The 19649-nt window shown below is 40.8% G+C and overlaps 1 protein-coding gene across 7 annotated transcripts in view; it reads left to right on the top strand.

Moving 5' to 3' along the window:
• Adgrf5 (adhesion G protein-coupled receptor F5) overlaps positions 1-19649 on the top strand; it is a 90714-nt gene that overhangs the window by 50878 nt on the left and 20187 nt on the right. For 5 of the 7 annotated variants that reach the window (XM_058583047.1, XM_046456044.2, XM_046456049.2 and 2 more), the window contains exons 4-10: positions 3139-3309; positions 6664-6840; positions 6954-7063; positions 8601-8659; positions 9496-9638; positions 12759-12974; positions 13898-14101. In XM_058583047.1, the coding sequence (XP_058439030.1) occupies positions 3139-3309; positions 6664-6840; positions 6954-7063; positions 8601-8659; positions 9496-9638; positions 12759-12974; positions 13898-14101 (1080 nt within the window). The remainder of the gene's footprint in view (positions 1-3138; positions 3310-6663; positions 6841-6953; positions 7064-8600; positions 8660-9495; positions 9639-12758; positions 12975-13897; positions 14102-19649) is intronic. The other 2 variants (XM_046456045.2, XM_046456050.2) reach the window with 1 other exon arrangement.

The raw sequence follows: 19649 nt of genomic DNA, 5'->3' as shown, positions 1-19649 counted from the left end.
CCTTTGCAGCCTGGAACAGGACAAGGAGCATCAGTTTTCCAGGCTTGGAAGTTCCTGGGTTGAAAGAGCATAGGAAAGCAGGGGCTGGCATTTCTAACCTGAGTTTCTGGGCCTGTTTGAGGGGACTGAGACAGTGTGCTGCTGACCCCCTCCCACATGGGGCATGCTGACCCCTGAGCATTGGGGCTACCTCCTACACATACAGGTGGTCCTCCTGGGTCCTTGATGCTGTTCTAAGGTCTAAAGGTGATAAGAAGGAAGCATGTCTTCTTTAGCCCTCAAATGAGCCTAGAGGGTTGCCACTCAGAACTTTCCTGCTCCTTTGCCCTCCTGAGAGTGATGTTCTCCCAATGGCTTTCAGGTTCACCGCTCACTTCGAGTCTCTATTCAAAGTTTACTACTTTAGGAAGGTCTTTTCTGATCATGCTACAAAAATTAACTCCCCACCCCATGATCCCTGTCATTCTGTCTGTTTGTTCTTCCTTATTTTTCTCCTACAGAGCTGCCTGATGTAAGAATGCAAACTTAATCATTGGCCCCAGCATAAGAATGAGAGATTCATGAAGTCAGGATTTTGTGTCTTTGACTAACACAATGCTCCCAGCACCTAGCACAGTGCCAGGAAATGGACACCTAAGAAGTAGAATAACTACATATAAATCAATAAATCAAGGAACAAACAAACTAACCTGGCAAGACTTACTGACAAAATCCACTTGCACTGATAACAGCGGGTCATGATACTTTTCTCCTGACTGTGGATTTCTAGATTTATTATGGTCAAAAAACATGAATAAAATTTTTCATGGTTCATCCATTTATTATGAATAATTTTAGCTTTTGAGCTTGATTTTATTTAATAACTTATTTTAGGAATTCTTAATTTCCTTTAAGGCTATATTTAACAATGATACCTTATATTTTTATGCTACTTTGGACTTTACACAATGATTAGGTTTGTTATCTTCTTCATTGTGGTAGGTTATGATTGAAAGAAAAGGGACTTAGGATTCAGAAAATTGTGCTTGCGAATCCCAGCTGTCCCACTCATTATCCTGTGCCTTCAACTCTGTGAATCTGCAACATGGAAGTGTATGCATACTGTCCTTGTGGCCCCAGAGACTTCTGGGTGATGAACAGATGGCACCTGCTATTGTAATTGTTACTGTTACTGTCATTGCCTTTGATTTGCCCAGTATCATTGGGTGATGTGAAGGATAAGTTAGGTATCAGCTCCCTTCAGGCACAAGGGGGCTGCACAGGACCCAGGAATTGATAATGTGCTGAGATCCGACTCTGTGATGCAGCCATGTAGATAGATGATGAAGAGTGTGATAAGGAATTGTTATTGACCCCACCCATCCCAAACAGCCACTGTCCAGGAAATCCTGTTTATACTTACAGAAGGACAGGCTTCAGCAAAGAGGATCCTGAAGCTAGTGAGGGATAAACATCACTGCATTACTTTTTAGGAAAAAGAATGTGCTCCAAGGCAAGCTTTGTAAATATCAGGCAGCTGCCCTCTTTGCAGATGTTCCCACTGGGCAACATAATGTGACCAGGGTTAAACTCACAAATTATGATTAGCAGTTCTTCCAGGAAGCTTACTTTCATTACAGAACCATTTGAACATCCAGAAGAAAACAGGAAATTGGAGGCAATGCTGTAGTATCCCAACAGACTGAGATCCTGTATTGTTTTAAAACGTATAATCCATCTTTATAAGTATACAAATATATCATAAAATGCATTCCTACAACATCTATCTGCACAGACCTTTTCTATAGTTTGAGTTAATTACAGAGATTTCAATGATGCCCAAGGAAATAATACTCAACAAAGTCAATGGGTAAAACCAACCTCCTAGGATAAACATAGTTTACAACTCCAAGGGAATAAATGAGGCAGAACAAATAATGCAGCTTTCTGCAATAAACATTTAACAACTGGAGTTTCCCATAATAAACTTTCTCATAGTGTTTCACATCAATAGTCCTGAGACTATTCAAAATAAATCTTACAATATTATGGGGAAAAATGTTGTCTTTTAGAAAGGAGATATCAAATTTTAATTTTATGGCAAAATACATACCATGCTTTCAGATTTGATGTAAATTTGAAAGTAATAATTTTGCAAGTAGTTACTGCTGCCCCCGTCTCGTTTTAAAATATTCTCAATGCATGTGTGTGAAACAGTCTTAATTTTTGGCCTTTCTTTATAAACTACAAGCTGAGCCCATAGCTTCTGTTTAGTTATATATTATAGCCAAGACAGGGTCAAAGATTTTCTTGGTGACAGAGAGGTGAGTCTATGAGTAGATTCAGAGAAGCAGACTTCATAAGGATTGGGCGTGTATCCATTAGCTGGTGAGCTCCAGACCCTTTTGGTAAGTAAGGTCATGAGAAGTGGAGGAAACAGTTCTTGCCCTTGGGAAGCTTACCAATAATGACTGAGACATGATGTAATATAGGAAACCAACAAAGAACTATTCTAAGATTATACATTCTATACATAGTCTGTCCAGCCTGGAGTGGGTGTGTGTTGGGGAGCAGATCCCTTTAGAATGCCAGCAGGCAACTACCTGGAGACAATTCTGGGAAGCAATGAAGAACTAGAAATCTCTTTTCTTTTGCTTTTCCAATTTGCCAGATTTTTGTCAATTGTGTTCTGGACACTGGAGATATATAAAGGAAGAACAAAGAGCAGATGTTCTGGGTGCATAGGCTAAGGGCAAAAGAAGTTAGCAAGGTGACCTTTCCCAGAGGTCTTCATGTATGGTTCAGCTCTTAGAATGTGTGTATGTCAACTGAAAGGTGCGGGAAACACACTGGCTCATTCCCGCAGGTCAGGATGGTGACTTTCATTGTCTAAACTGTTGCCAGAGTCTCCCTGGTGGTTCTTCCTGCTTCCATTCTTGCCCGTCATGGTTCATTCTCCACACAATGCTCCTTGACCTTGGACACCAAGATCCAGAGTTAGTAGAAAGTAGACAAACTCATCTTTTTCTCTTAGTGGGTTCATTAGAAATTCTCATGGGCTGATGTGCCCAGCATCCATACATACCTTTAACTGATCTGTCATGATTTCTCTCCATGTCCGTGGGAAGTCCTCACAACCTTTGTGTGCTTGCATTTCAGTTGCCACAAGTGGTCCCGCCATGGAAGAGTACACTGTTGATATTGAGATCAGTTTTGAAAACACATCCTTCGTGGAGTCTATCAGAGCTCGCTTGAACAGCCTCAGTTTTCCAATTCAAGGAAACAACACTGACCCAGCTACTGATATTTTAAGCATAGAGCTGACAACTGGTGAGTAAGACACCCAAAGCTTTAGAATGGATGGTTGGGTGTATCAGGAGAAAAGCTAACTGAGATCCTTATTGTTAGGGCATGTTATACTTAGTAGGCAAGGGAAATGACTCAACAGGTCTACTGGTGTGATTTTATGACTTCACAGCCTCCCAGGATAAACTCCTATCAGTAAACTCTGCAGCCAGAGTTTCCTTCTTTGAAGTGGTTTGCTTAGTAGTCTCTCTGATGGTTGCCGTGAAGTTCCAAGATATGACTAGATCCTTCGTGATAAATTATTGGACCCTCTGCCCCAGGGCAATCAATGGGTATAGCAAGGACAGTTTCAGGATATTAATAAGTATTAAATTCCTTTCTTTTTGGAATCATAGGTCAGGAAATAGAAGCCAGACACATATCTGGATCAGAAGCAAGGAATTAAGCAGAACCTCTCAGGCCTTGGATTGGTTACTGACTCACTTCCAAAGTCATGCCATCTCCTTTGTGTCTCAGGGAACCATCACCAGAGACTTAGTGTCCCAAAGGGGCCATGAGATGAGGCTGCCCATTGTCCTAAAAATGTTACTGCTCTGTAAACTGGAAAGCACTAACAGATGTTGAGTTTTATTATTCTAAAATGAAGACAAGAATAAAATTCTTATTTTTCAATTCTCATTTTTATGTCAACCCCCATAAAGGTCTTTCTTTTTTCATTTTTGATTCTAAGTATATGCTAATGGAATCTGACATAGCTCCCTTAAAGCCCCTTTGAATACCATGTTTCAACAAATTCTACCATGGAATTAATTTCCTTGAGTTAGTGGTTTTCTGGATTGGATGTCAATATGTGGGTCCTCCAGCAATGGTGAGTTTATTCTGTTTCCCAAATGAATTTGTGCATAGAGTTTTTTCTTTATAGAATAGCTCATAAAACTCTTTGGGACATATATAGGAAACACCCCTCTCTGTTCTTGCTCAACACAGATTCTCTGTCTCTGAAATTATTTTTTTTCTATTTATAGGCAAAAAAGTAAATACTGGATAGATTTTTAAACACTTTTGTTTTTCTTCCCAACTTTTTATGAAAACCTTTGGTGTCTGTAGTGCTATAAAGCAAATTTTGTAAATAAAATAGACCAGTAGATATCCAATAAATAAGTGATTTTTAATCGAATACCTTGTGATCATGGACACTTGGTCAGTAGGTTAGTTCATATCACATGTGCTCAATATAAACATATGAGCAAACTGTCTCACGTTTCTTTTATTCTATTAGAACTGATGTGACTTCAAAGGACTTTATAATTTAAATGATTTTGGAAACTTGAATTAACAAGTTTCCCTTTTAAAATGCAATTGCCCTTGGAAAGTGTAATCTGTCCTTCCAGAAAGACTGGTCATGCACACATTAAAGAGTGAATTCTTTCTGATATCTAACTGTGAAGGAGATCTGCCAAAACAAAACAAAACAAACAAACAAAAACATGCTTCAGCTAGGCACGGTGGCGCATGCCTATAATCCCACTGACTTGGGAGGCTGAGACAGGAGGATTGCCAAGTTCAAAGCCAGCTTCAGCAAAAGCGAGGTGCTAAGAAACTCAGTGGGATCTTGTCTCTAAATAAAATACAAAATAGGGCTGAGGATGTGGCTCAGTGGTCGTATGCTGCTGAGTTCAATCCCCAGTACAAAAAAAAAAAAAAAAAAAAAACAACTATGGTTCAACAGAGCAGAAAGAGCCTGAGACTCATGAACCTCAGGACCAGCAGAGAACAGCCAAGGAGAGTTCGCCTCAAAGGGAATGGGGAGAGTGTGTGATTCGGGTCAGGCTTGTGGGCTTTGCTACTGATTTCTGAGAACCATTGTCCTCTTCCCATACAACGGCTTTCCTTATGATCCTTTCCAAAAATTCAGTTTTATTAATAGTGAATAACTGAGGATGTTTAAGGTTATACAGTGTGTGTAAAGCAACTAAACAACACCTAGAATAGTACTAGTTGGTTTGGAAATGACAGCTTTGTCATTCCCCCAAACCATGATTGCATTGTACACAGGTGTCTAAAGTCTTTCAAATATTTCTCCTCATCTCTTTTCTTCCCCAAAATAAAAAAACCAACACTTTAGCAGTGAAATTTCAGGACAACAAGAGATTTTGACAAAGAGATTTTTTTTGATTCTCTTCAAATTACCCCCATCCATTGCCTGCCACCCACATATAATTTCTTCTGTACCTCACACTCCTGCCAACTCCAACCTACTGCTGGGAGACAGGATTGTGTCGTGTTCAAGGAATAATTGGAACTTGCCTGTCCTTCCTATTTCAGAAATGACTATTTGATAGCTTTCATTTGCATAGGATTTGGCCAGGTTATCCTTTGCAGAATGGACAGCTTCCAATGAGAGGACTTTGGACCAGCTTTTACAAACCGACTTAAAAGCACTCTGTTTTCACAGCATTTTTGATGTTCCCGCTGAGATCAGAGTCCATTTGGCCTGTTCACACTTGAATGTAAAAGGCTCAAATTTATTTGCCTTCTGTATCTGTTATCTGCTGCTGCATAACAAGTTACCCTAAACCTTAGCATTGTAAACCAACAGAACTATTTATCTTGAAGTTTCTGACAGAAATCTGGGAGCAGCTTAGTTGGATGCTTCTGATTCAAAGTCTCTCATGAGGTTGTAATTGAGCTGTCAGCTCGAGTTGAAGTCATCTGGAACTAGAAAATCCACTTCCAAGTTCACTTATGTGGTTGCTGGCAGCCTGTAGTTCCTTGCTACCTGTCAGCTAAAGATCTCAGTTCCTTACGACGTGGACCTCTTCATGACATGTCTTCATGCCATGGTAGCCAACTTCCCCCAGGAAAATGGAGAGAGAGAAACAGGGAGGAACAAGCCAGAGGAAAGCTGGAGTCTTTAATATCCTAATTTCAGAAGCTCCATACCATCATTTCTACCATATTCCATTGGTCACATGGGGCCACCCTTGTACAGTAGAAGAGAGCACTCGAAAAGAGTGTGAATACCCAAAGGCAGGGGTGGGCAGGGGCCTTCTTGGAGGCTGGCTCCCACCGACTATGTCCTAGAATATGTTTATCATCATAGATATATGGTGGTCATTTGCTATTAGGCAAGACCCACCAGAAGATGACTCTACAGTCATCAGTCACTCAATAATTTCAGCACCATCTTTCTGATGGCCATGCCTGATGGCATTGTGGGGCATATGTGCGTTCAGGAACTTGTGCAATCCTATGGAATTTCCCAGAAGAGCAATATAATAAGTCAAGTTAGGATTTCCTACCAGTACGGATACTTGCAGTCTATAAATGCAAATGTGGTGACTACCTTCTCTGTCCTCCTCTTCCTGTTGATGATAGTATGCAGGCCTACTGGAAATGAGATCTGGTGCTCCTGCGAGACAGGCTATGGGTGGCCTCAGGAAAGGTGCCTCCACAGTCCCACTTGTCAAGAGCAAGGCAGCTCTCTCCCAGGGCACCGCTGCAGTTGCCTTAGGGGACTTCCTTCAAAGGGACCTTTCTGCCAGCTCCAGGGAGGTAAGTACCTTCTCATGAATATTGTTGGAGTGATTCAACTTCAGCTGAGGCAGATGTTTCTCTGTATTCAAACATCAACATGAGATTTTCAAGTATTGCTCTGTGTTGTTCAGCAGATGTTACCCTGAGAATGAAGGTCAGACTAAATGTGGAATTTCCAGCAGACCTTAAGAACACATCCTCTGCCCTCTATAGGTCCTACAAGACCGACCTGGAAAGAGCGGTACGTTTTGGCCCCAGGAAACTCTCAAACCAACAAAGTGTGTGTGCAGAACTGAGTTCATTTTATTCATAGTAGACAGTAATCTATGGTATGAATTAGAAGTATTTCATATCCATCTTGGATGGCGAATTAAAAAGTATTTGAATCAGTGTTCAGGAGACATTGTGGTCAAGAAATCAGCTTAACCTATAAGTAGAACTTCTTCTCAAGGTGGATCTGATTCAGATAAGATTTGGTGGCATTGATTCACTAAAATCTATTCAGAGGCCCTGGTCTAGAAACATCAATTGTTTCATTTCTATTCTTCACACACCACATGTATAAGAATCCTAACATCTGGTGAGCAGACCAACCTCAGAGCAAGCTCAAACTGCTTCAAGCTTCTCTATGCTACAGGTCATTAGACACTCATACGAAAGACAATTTAAATTTAATCATGTAAAAAAGGATATATCCCGTGAATGCTAATCCACTGCCAGATGCTCTTCTAAAGTGCTCTGCACTAGATCAACTGTAAAACCTTAATGCTATTTCTGAGTTAAACTCACTTGAAACAGCTTCTCAACTGGTGTAGTGCAGATTATTCAGGTGGCCTGAGGTAATGACTTTCTATCACTCTCAGGGCAGCCAAATCCCTGCTTGGGGCCTGAAGCAGCCTCTTGCTTAACCCAGTGGGCCATATAAATATTGTCATTTTCCCTGGGTGCCATGATGGAGTGCTTACCCAGAAGAACTCTTGGACCTCTGATTTGCATATCCGGCATGTCATAATTCTACATAGAAGGAAGCCCTTTTCTCATATACCAAAGAGAGGGTTACATGTTAACCTTTGGATCTCATCCACACAGGTACCCTACATTCCTACCATGTAACTTCTTTGTATATGGTAGCTGCCTGTAAATTTAATTTGGGTCAAATAGAATCTCCTGTGGGGTTGGTGTTTAGAGGAACAACATGGGATAAAAACATCATCAAAAGCTATATGAGCTCAACCAGTGTAGCAATATCATCAAATGAGGAGCAGGTACTGAGGTGGTCTCCCATATGTCCCTCCTGGCCCTTCAGCTGCATGGGGATGTGGTTGAGTCCCAAGTGCTCTCTCTGGTACCCTTGATGGCATTTGCTTCTTCTTAATGATGAATGAGCTCAGTGACCTGTGTCAGATACGGAGACTCCTTAGAAGGACTTATTTGGACTTCCCTGGCTCAGCCTAGGATGGTTTTATTTAACCTTCCTTATCTCTTCCACATAGGACCCAATGGCTCTCCCTGCCTTCCCCACTCCCCATCATTTTCTTTCCTGGGCATCTGTCTGAGCAATTTTTTTTTTCACATTTAATCTTGTGTGTACTTCTCCAAGAACCCAGACTGACATAGGTGGTCAGGAAATGCTTTCTTAAGGATCCACTAATGCCAAAATATAAAGAAGAAAATTTTACCCAGGGTGATAAGCAACATGGGCTTTCTACTGGATTTGAAATCTTTTGTGTCTCACATCAGCCTCTAAAACATGATACTCATCTTGCCTTATTTTCCAGTTCCAGGAGGGTTACAGAATTTTACCAGGCTTCAAATCGGTGACTGTGACAGAGTTCACGTAAGAGTGCTATAATTTGTTCATTTCTATTTGATGGCAGAGATCAGCATGTCAGTGAAGGAGGAAAGAAAACCATTAGTGGGCATCATGTGGAATGCTTAGCAAGAACAGTTTGTTAGACATGAAGACAAAAGCCAGATTATAGGGGTTAAAAGGGAAATGAGACACTGAGAAGAGTACTCACCCCTTACAGATACACCTATATAAAAGTAAGGACAGAAAAAGATGTGGCCACTTTATGTGTGCAAGCATTTTGCAAAGAGATAAATTTTCAGTCTAGAGAGTTTAGAAATTTAAAAATAAAATAATGTTATATACCAATGCCTTTATGCAAGAAAATTCTTGCCAGCCAGTCAGGACCCCAGAGTTGCATGCTTGTTCCCCTTGGAGTTGGGTACCCTGTAGCCTTGAGTGGATTTTCACACTATTTTGAGGACTTAGTTGCAAATCTTAAAAAATCAGGAATCTGTATGGGAACATCCAGGGTTTGGGCTTCATTAACATTCCATGTATCTGGTAAGGCCAAACTCCCTGTGTGACAGCCATCAGCAGGTTTTGCTTGGTGGCTGGCTCCCATGACCAGGGGGTGGGACTCTGTTCATTAATTCCCACCTGCAAGTTTTTTCACCTGTCTTACCTGTTTGCAGACTTTTGGGTATGCAAGCTCTGCCTAGGGTTTTCATCCAGAGTTTGAAGATAGGTTTCTTTTGGTGATTTCCTGAGCATAATAGCCCCCAGGTGGTTCCTGCTATTTGTTTTCCCATGCAAATAAATCACAAACATCTAGATTCTTCCAGGTGAATTGCTGCTTTACTAAACTAAGTGTCTCTATTCAGCAAGGGCAGTGTGAGTGTGTCATATGAAGTCCAGAGTAAAACACCACCACCTGGATTAATTCAGAAAGCCAACGAGCAAGTCATGCAGACTCTTAATCAGACCTACAAAATGGACTACAGTTCCTTTCAAGGGGTGCCTAGTAGTAAGTGAAACCTTGCTACATTTTCCCATCTGTAGATTCCATCTAAATGGTAATGGTGTTGATGGTTATGCTTAAACCTTGAAAATCATTATGATATATTCTGTGGAGAAAGACTTTCCGGTTCCTGGCACATAGGATTATGTGCCATCTCCCCATCTCTGATCAATGCTTCTCAACTTGGCTTGTGTCACTGCATTGGGATATAGGGGAGAGGGGAGCAGGGAACTTCCAACAGGGCCATCTATTTCAAGAAGAAGCCTTCTGAAAGAAGCCTTCTAATGTAGCAAGAAGTTTGAGAGCCACTGCTTTACATCATGTGGTGGTAAATTGTTTTTTGTTTGTTTGTTTGTTTTGTTTTGCTTTAGATGTTCTCCCCACTTTACAAATGGGGTTCAAAGTTGGGCTTTGGTGTGTCTGAAGGACACAAAACCTATTGTTAGTTGGCAGCTAGTAAGTGAACCCAGGAGAGCAAGATAAACATAGGAGTCGGCCAGCAGATGTTCTGCATAACTCAGGTCTGCAGTCTGGAGCAAAGGCAATAGCTCTTCTGAATCTAGTATGGGGGCAGATACTGACAGGATGGTGTAGGCACAAACAAAGGAAAAGGCCCCTTGGTCAGGAGTCAGGTCAGCTTCACAGAAAGTTTATATCCTATGTTTATGTTCTCTGCACATACTTTCAAACATTACATCATTTTTTAACATAAAATATTCTAAGTGATAAAACTAGCTAAGGAAAGTATGAGAAATATGTATAATGTTAGAATGTAATATAATATAAATAGTGAAAATGAAAATTCAGACTAAATAAGACAGTAAAACATAAATAAAAATCAGAAAATTAAAGAAAAGAGAATAAGTGGCCTGAAAATCTGGCTCACATAGATGCAGTCTCAGCAATACCACCCTCCCCTGACCGTAACACCAACTGGCCAACAAACAGATGTGCTTTCTCTGCCCTGAAGAGTCCCTTTCGTTCATCATACCAAGGGCATAGGAGAGTAGCAGATTTTTGCATAGTTAAATTGCAGGTGTGATTTCTCTTTCCCCAAAATTGCAGTCATGTGGAGGATAGGCAGCCATATAAATGAATAAGTGCCCAGGTTTTAGTTGTTGGACTCACTGTCCATCTGGGCACATGCTGCTGATAGTCCAGTTCATGTGGTGCATTTGCATCCATGACTTGAACTTCCAAAGAGCAATGGAGTCATTGAAAATGGCACTAAACATCCTCTCACCCCTACACAGAGTCTATATCCATCTCTGTCCTCCCTCAAAGACCAGAGTGGGATTCTGTGATATGCAGAGCCTAGAGAAATAAACATGAACTGGTAGCACACTCAATTCCACAGGGAACTCAGATGCCCTCCTCCTCTCCACAGTGTAGGTAGTGTTAATCCAGAACACAGACATCCCAAAACTCATGTTACTGCATGAAAATTTTCTCCTCCTCCTCCCCCTTTCCCCTCCCCCTCCCTCTTCGACCTCCCTCTTTCCTCTCCCTCCTCCTCCTCCTCCTCCTCCTCCTCCTCCTCCTATTCTTCTTCTTCTTCTTCTTCTGATGATGATGATGATGATGTGGGCATGAGTAGGAGAGAAAGAGGGCAAAAAAGAAGAATGTTGAATGAATGAGTTGGTATCAGGAACTTAGTTTTAAATCCATCTTCACAAGATGCAAAAGGTACATGGCAGTCTTTAGAATAGATCCATTTACTTTGTCCTACATTAATCCTCTGGTGATACTTTATTAAACAACAGCACACTTGTTCTTAATTATTCCTGCTAAATTTATATTAAATTCCTTTTAACCATATAATATTGGAAGTTCCATGAATTTTACTTATTAACCATAATCGTAATGAAAACAGGGACATTTACCACATCTTTTTGTATTAATTCTAGAGTGTTACTTCTATTTCATATTCACATGTCCTGTGAGATAGATGTCATTATTCCCATTTACAGATGAGGAACTGGAGGTTGATGGGGGGTGAATGACTCACCCAAGGACACATAGCCAATACCTCAAGTTTGTATGACTTCAAAGCTAGTGCACTACATTAAATACTCACAGATGGTTTTGCTTCCCAATAGTTAAATGAGATTTTAAAAAAGAAATCTTATTTTAACTAGTGGTCTTAAAGAAGTGGTAAGATACTAATATTTTGACTAGAACATCATACTACCCAAAATTAATTTTATGGTGACTTATTCCCATATTTATTATCTATAGAGGATCTTTCCTGGGCTTCAGGCCCCACTCCTCTGGTTTTCTCAACACATGTAAGTCATGTCATATAAGGAAAGGGCATCCACAAAAATGGATACAAAGATAACCAACATGATGTTTTTATCTGTGTAATGACAATGCAGTGATTCCCTGGAACTTACTGCCATCACAGTAATAATAGCTGCTGATTTCCCAAGTCCCCTCTCAAAGTGATTTTCACTGTTCTCATTTTCCAGAAAACGGAGCTGAGGTTGAGTGAGGCCAAGCAGGTTCCCCAGGTCCACACAGCTGCACGTGGAACAAAACCCGAATCCAAATCCACACCTGTCTACCTACTAAATTCTCATACTTAAGGGTCCATAGGGATCAGACCTTGAAAAACTTCTTTGTTCCCAGGAAGGTTTTACTTATTATCAATAACAAATTTATCTTCCCATTTGTAGCTCATTATACACTTAGAGCTTTCAGTGGGCACAAGATATGAGTAATTGGTGAGAAGCAGTTGATATTATTCCAGTCAGTAGCAAAGAAACCCCATGCTTATCAGCTTGGATGACTTTTTCATAAATAAATGCATTATTTTCTACCAGATTTTTGAAATATTGAAAACAGCTTTGGGCTCCCATTACTACCATTAGGAACTCCTGAGTGACCTTATGACACATGTTACATAGGCCCCAAACTAGAAGGTCTGCCCCTAGTACCTAGCAGGCTATAGCTCTGTGGGTCTTGGAGGCAGTTTGGGGAGTGGAGTGAGGAGCCATGTGGCCCACCCTGAGCAGCATCCCAGGTGCTCAGGAGACCTCTTAAGATTCCCCAGCAGGGGTGGCACCTGGATTCCATTAAATTTATCTGCTCTGGGATCCTAACACCTTTTCTTTGAATTTCCAGATGAAACTAAGTTCACTGTCATACCAGAAATCATCTTTGAAGGGGACACAGTAACCCTGGAATGTGAAAATGAAGTTTTGTCCTCCAATGTGTCTTGGTACCGGGGAGAAAGACACATCCAGAACAACAGCAGATTCTCCATTTACACCTCGATGCCCAACAACATAACCTCAGTATCACGCCTCACCATCCACAACATCACTCAGGGTGACGCGGGTGAGTCTTCCTCAGTGTTTTGTTTGAGGAAAGGAACAGAATGCTCTTAAAGGAACAAACCCTATAGTGTTAGCTAAGTTCTGCTCTCTTCAAAAGGAAGTATTCAGGCTCAATACTTCAAAATTGAAAATTTATCCTGTGATCTTAAATTATTTTCTAAATTAATTAATGTATTGTTATTATTTTTTTACTATGCTGTATGTTCTTATTCTTTGAGTTTTCAATTAAATTCTAAAAAAATTAAAGTAGCTTAATTAAGGTAGAATTGATGTGGAATAAACTGCACATATTTAAAGTTCTTTAAGTTTTGACCTATGTACACCTGTGAAACCATCATCAGAATCAAGATAGTGAACCCCCCTCATCTATCACCCCCAGCCCCAGATTTTCCTGTCCTCTGCAGTAATCTGTCCCTTTGGCCTGTCCCCACCATCCTGTCTCCCCAGCCCCCAGCAGCCATAGGAGCGTAAGTCTTAATTCTTCATTTTAATCCAGATATCAACAAGTCACCTCTATTTCTCTGCATTAAAAGGTAGGCTGTTGACACATGGGGTATATCACATCTTGGCCAATTCTGATCTTACCAGAGGGTTAAATAAGATGTCAAATTTTTTTATCTTCTAAGTCTCCAAAGCTTTCCAAAAATTTTTCCCTCCCGTTTTCAGTCTTATTCCTTACTAGCAAAATCCATGAGACTGCTACAATCAGAACAACTCTCTACTCTGTACCTGTGGCATCAGAAATCTCTGCGTTGATCCTCAGCATTTCCCAAATGTTTCTTAAGGAGCATTTAAACCAAGTCTCAGGTGCTTTGAAAATGAGGCCTCCTGATGTAATGCCATGCTGCATGAGACAAGACTATCATTCATCTAAGGCAAGACATATGTGGGGTAATAATAAATGATTTTGTATATTCTGTGCAGGTGAATATCTTTGCAAACTGATATTGGATATTTTCGAGTATGAGGCTAAAAAAAAAATAGATGTGCTACCCATCCGAATTTTGGCAAAAAAAGAAATGAAGGTGATGTGCGACAACAATCCTGTATCTCTGAACTGTTGCAGTGAGAGTAACGTAAATTGGAGCACAGTAGAATGGAAGCAGGAAGGAAAAATAAGCATTCTAGGTAAGAATGTTAGATAAGACGTTCTTTGGCAAATAGGCCTTTGCTTGCTTCTTGGTCATGTAAAAGATGAGAGATGGGATAGGAAGTGGGGGGAATATCAGATGCCTGTCTTCTTTTTCATTTTGATCTTCAAACTATGAAACTAGGTTTGGTATCAGCTTCAGCTGAGCCATTTAGAACAAAACTCCAAAAATGCAGACACACGAGTGTCATGCTTGGTTACAGATGAATTTTCAGAAACAGAAGACCCAAGAGAGAGTGATCCTGATGGCTGAGGTCCACGGCATTTCCAGACCATAAAAAAGCTTGTCCCTCCTTGCTTTCTTTTTCACCTTCAGCAGAGAGCTAAGGAGGAGGTCATTGGCTTTTCATTTGAGGTACAACTTGGGACTTCCTGTTTCTTTCTCTCCTCTTGGTATTAAGTTATATCCTTAACTTCAATCTTTTCTTGGTGTTTCCAGCTTTTTATCTTTTTCTGTGGACATGTTTGTCCTTCAACTACTTCATGACAGTTTCCAATCATGGTTGCTTTTGTTTTATTCAGATCGGACTTGAAGCCCCTACCCTCCAGTTTATACTGATGAATATGGTAATAATAAATAAAAGCAGCAATGGTGACTTCATTTTGTATAACAGCTTATGATTAACCCATTTAAAAAATATATGTGATCGCTTTTAATCACATTTAAGCTTGACCACAAATTTGAAGCTGGCATTTTTACTACCAATATAAAAATAAGGAAATTGAGGTTCAGATTAAATGACTTATCCAAGGTTGTCATAATATGAAAAGAAAAGGATTAGGACTCACCACAGATTTTGTTTCAAAAAAAAAAAAAACAGTGTTTGTCTTGGCCAACTAAATCATCCAGCACCTGTGTGAGCTGGTCTGCTAGTTTGGAAGGAAGATTTTCCCACCTGGAATCCCAATAGAACCACCATCTAGCTCTTCTCTCCAGAAACTTTCAACTAAAATGTGACTTTACCCATGAAAATCATTAGTGTGGTGAGCCTGGATTTTCTAAAGCTTTTGCTATTGGACAATGGAACAAAAAGATCCATTTACAGGCACATTTTCCAGAGCACATTTACTTTGCAAAGCTGATTTCACCTGCAGCATTTGTATTTGACTTTAAAGACCACAGGAGAATGGAAAAGGCCTTTCTTAACTGTTGAAAATACTGACACATGGGACCATTAGTCACTTCCCTGCTTTTTAAGGAAAAGGAGGTGTAGGCATCCTGAAGGAACTGCTGGGTGGGCGAAAGACCTTGCACAATTCCTGTGGTACTGACTGAAAAGCTTTCAACTCTGAGAGGTGACAAACCTCGCCCTTAGCAGAGGAACCAGGAAGTCTGCGCTGCAGATACTCAGGGACCTCTCTCTGGCGGCCACCTCTGCGTCCATTCCTAATGCCCCAGTGTGGACTGAGCAGACTGCAGAACAATGAATTTCCTGCCCCAGGGCTGGCCGCCAGGGGACCTACACAGTGAGTGCTCTGATCGATTTAGCCTCTGCTCTGGCACCTTGTCCTTCTTCCTTGCCTCTTGCTGCCCCCTCTCTGCAGGTCTCTTTCTCCAAATGCCACAGCTTCTTTCAGCACCCATTTCCCCCATGTCAGTAGGAAGCACTGTAGCAAAAGATTTCACCCCAAAGTATTTGGAAGTGAAGGTTTAACCTCCTCTCAGAATCAGTTGTATTTTCAAAGCCCTCTGAAACAGGCAAGGCAGAAAGTGAGTCCTCAGCCATGGGGGAATTTCTTCTCTTTTTCCCCCTTCCTTCCTTCCTTCCTTCCTTCCTTCCTTCCTTCCTTCCCTCCTTTTCTTTTTCTTTTGTTTTTTTTTTTTTGGTACCAGGGATGGAAGCCAGGGGTGCTTAACCACTGGGCCACAACCCCAGCCCTTTTTAGTTTTAATTTTATTTTCTTTTTACTTTGAGACAAGGTCTCACTAAGTTGCTTAGGACCTCATTAAGTTGCTGAGGCAGGCTTCAAACTTGTTAATCTTCTGCCTCAGCTTCTTGAGCCTCTGGAATTACAGATGTGTGCCATGGACTCAGATCAATGGGGGAATTTCTAACTTTGAGAGGAATAACATTCAATGAATTCAATGATGTTCTCCCATTGAACTCAGGAAAAGGGAAGGGATGTTCTTTAAGGGCACTGTCATTATCATAAAAGTTACTGTGGCAGATTCAATGCATTCAACTCTGTGTGTTTCTCTTTCTCCCCCCTCCTCCCCATCCCAAGGTAGCTACCATTATCACCATTTTATAGGTGAGGGTCTGGGGTATTATATAATCCTGAGCAGAAATCTTGGAATTACAAATCACCCCTTCTGCAGAAAGCAAAGCACCAACCTATTAGCTGCATTCTGTACCTTCCACGCGGACCTGGACTTGCACAGCCAAGGGTATCATAAGGAACACTGTGTGCATGGTGACAATACAGGGGTTCCACTTTGTTTGTGAGTTTACCATCTCTTTGGAGCCTTATGTTCACTCTCTCCCTACGAGAACTGCCTATTGTTCCCTGGTTAAGACCTGTGTGCTGCTGCTTTGTGTTTACTTATCTCCATTTTCTTATTTGACTAAATAATCCTCTCTTAAAGCAAGATCTTATATTAGTGCCCAACAGAAGGCTTATTAACCTTGGCACTATTGACATTCTGGACTAGATAATTCTTGGTGAGGACTGTCCTGTAGGATGTTCAATAGCATCCTTGGTGTCTACTCACTACTGTCAGTAGCACACAGACACAAGAACAATACCTGTCTTTAAACATTGCCAAATGTCCTTCAGAAAACTAGAATTTCCCCCAAGGTGAAAGCATAACTGGTGTGTACAGCAGACCAGAATGGAACTACTCCAGTCAAAAAGGAGTGGAGACTTGGATCTCACATAGCTGATTATACTAAACCCAGCTCCAGCCCTGGAAGCAGCTTAATGGAAATCTAGAATCAGTACTGATTCAAACACACAACATACATCCAATCCACATCAGGATCATGAGCCCCATTTCTGTCTGTTAAACTGTAATTGTCTTTCAAGGCCTAAAATAAATCTTGCTCCTTTCTGACTTCATTCTTAATCTCTCAACTAAAGAATACCTCCCTTTAATCTATGTAATATACTGAGTTGTTTCCTATGGAGCCTATCCACTGAACATTACCATTATTTCAGTATGTTTCTTTATACACTCCATCCTGCATAGCTTATTCCCATGTGTGCTAGTTTGATGAAAAGAGTGGATCTTTAAGAATGAGTGAGGGTCAATATAATGCACCAATAAAAAAATATGAAACCCAAAAGAATCAGTAGAGAGGAGGAGGGACGATGATTTCAGGATGAACACAGGCATAGAGGTGTGAACCTGCAGGGAATGTCAAAGGTCCAGGATGTGACCTAGATTCTACAAGAGGGATGTAGAACAAGATCAAAAGGGGAGAGGCATATTAAAATTATATTGAGAATAAATGCCATATATCACACTAAGCAGATTTTACTTTTTCTATACACAATGGTAAGATTTTAAAGGTAAAAAGAAGATAGTCAGATAATCTGAAGTGAACTTTATAAAAATAAATATTCATGTAATGTAACCTATAGGTTCAGGGGACAAATTACTAAATACAGAGGCCCAGCTACAATAATATGTCAAGTGCAAACAACAAATACTAGAACCTGGGCAAGTGGCTGTGGATTGACTATAAAATGTTTCAAAAGCATAATCTAAAAATTTTTTTTTATATTTGAGTAGAAGTACAATGTGAGGAAATGCAAGTGAGTGATTAAAGATGACTTTAAGATTTTTAATTTGGTGAGCTGCCAATGGCAAAAAGAGGAAATACTGGAAGACGTGCAGGCTTTGTCTAGGGAAAAATAAATAAATTGCATATGCTGAATTGGAGGTACCTGAGATGTCAAATCAACACTTGGGCAGTTGCTTCTAGAATTTCCAACAAGGGTATTTCTCTCAGAAGAGAGTGAGAAGTCATCTGAGTATAGTATTTAATATGTGTATGGAGCCACAGCTGGGCGCAGCAGCACATGCCTGTAATCCCAGTGGCTCGGGAGGCTGAGGCAGGAGGATCCTGAGTTGAAAACCAGCCTCAGCAACATCAAGGCACTTAGCAACTCAGTGAGACCCTGTCTCTAAGAAAATACAAAATAGAGATAGGGATGTGGCTCCGTGGTCAAGTGTCCCCAAGTCCAATTCCTGGTACCCCCCCCCCCAAAAAAAAAAAATAAATAAATAGGAGCCATAGCTGTAGATAAGATTGCCCAGTGAGAGAATCATGAAAAGATGAGGAAAGATGAATATCAGGACCCTTGCAGAAAGGTCAGTATCCTTGGGAATATCTGCACTGAAGAAGGGAATAGAAAGGCAAAGAACCTGGAAATGAGGCACAGAAGGAGGGATGAAGACAGAGGAGAAGCAGGAGAGACCTATGGGAGAGACAGTGGTCAGCAGCATGACATGCTAAAGTCCAGGCTGAAAAGAGGAGGTTGGCATTGGCCTTAAAGAAACACTCTCGGTAAAGAAGAGAGTGAAAAAGGCCAGTTGTAAAGATTTGCTGAAAAGTGGAAGTGGCACAGGTAGAAAAATATGTGGCAAAGTTCGAAGTATCATGGAACACAGTGAGGAAGCAAATGCCCTGGTGGGTAGAGGAGCTTTTGGATTGAGGAAGACCATTTTAGGAAACGAAGCCTTGAGTATATCTGAAGGGTAAAGTGAGGGAACCAGAGAAAAGGTTAAAAATGCAGGGAAAAGAACAGTACAGGATGCAGTAAGGTCCAGGAGGAACTGGGGGAAGTGACTGTTCAAAGGATAAGTGAAGAGGTGAGCCTTAGAGAGAGTAGGGAGACGTGTCTATAAGCTAGAAAGTAATTCATGCAAGGTGGATGAAGGTGGAAATCACTTGGGTGGCTTGAACAGCCATTTTGGGGACTAGGGAGAAATTCTGGTTGCATAACAAGTAAAGTTTTTCAAATATCATTGATGCTCTATCCAGTGCTAAAACAACAACAACAACAACAACAACAACAACAACAACAAACATGCTAAAATAAGCTCCTAATCAAGGAGCTTATTCTTTTTCTTTCATCTTTTAAAGATAGATGGTAGTGGAAGAATGTTTTAAGCATGAATGGTGGGAGGAGAAAGAGGGAAGGGACTGTGGTGGGAAACACTAGACTTAGAGTGTCCTAGATCCCCAGGCGAAGGGTGAAGATGGTATGAAGATGTTTCTGGGACTGGAAAGGGAGGTATGGAAAGGGAGCTACTGTGAAAAACAAAACTACTGGTAACTGAGAAAACATGATGTCAAAGCTTTCGCTAAAAGGGAACAAGCTATAAAAGTGCTTTCAAAGAAGATGAATAGATGTCCCAGACTCATTTGTTCCTTCAGAAATAATGGTAGTCTGATTAATCTGATATGTTTTTTCCTTTCAGTTAAAGTCATACCCAAATACATTGCTTCTCTTTTTTATTTTTCACATTCCAGTGACCACCATTAATGGTCTTTGTTGGGGAAAGGTTCCAGCCAG

This window comes from Marmota monax, unplaced genomic scaffold (genome assembly GCF_021218885.2).
Source record: "Marmota monax isolate L192 unplaced genomic scaffold, Marmota_monax_Labrador192_F-V1.1 WCK01_AAM20220418_F8-fsc00281, whole genome shotgun sequence".
In the NCBI taxonomy this organism is placed as follows: domain Eukaryota; kingdom Metazoa; phylum Chordata; class Mammalia; order Rodentia; family Sciuridae; genus Marmota; species Marmota monax.
The sequence above is the reverse complement of the archived record's forward strand: the minus strand, read 5'-3'. Positions and strand labels throughout refer to the sequence as shown.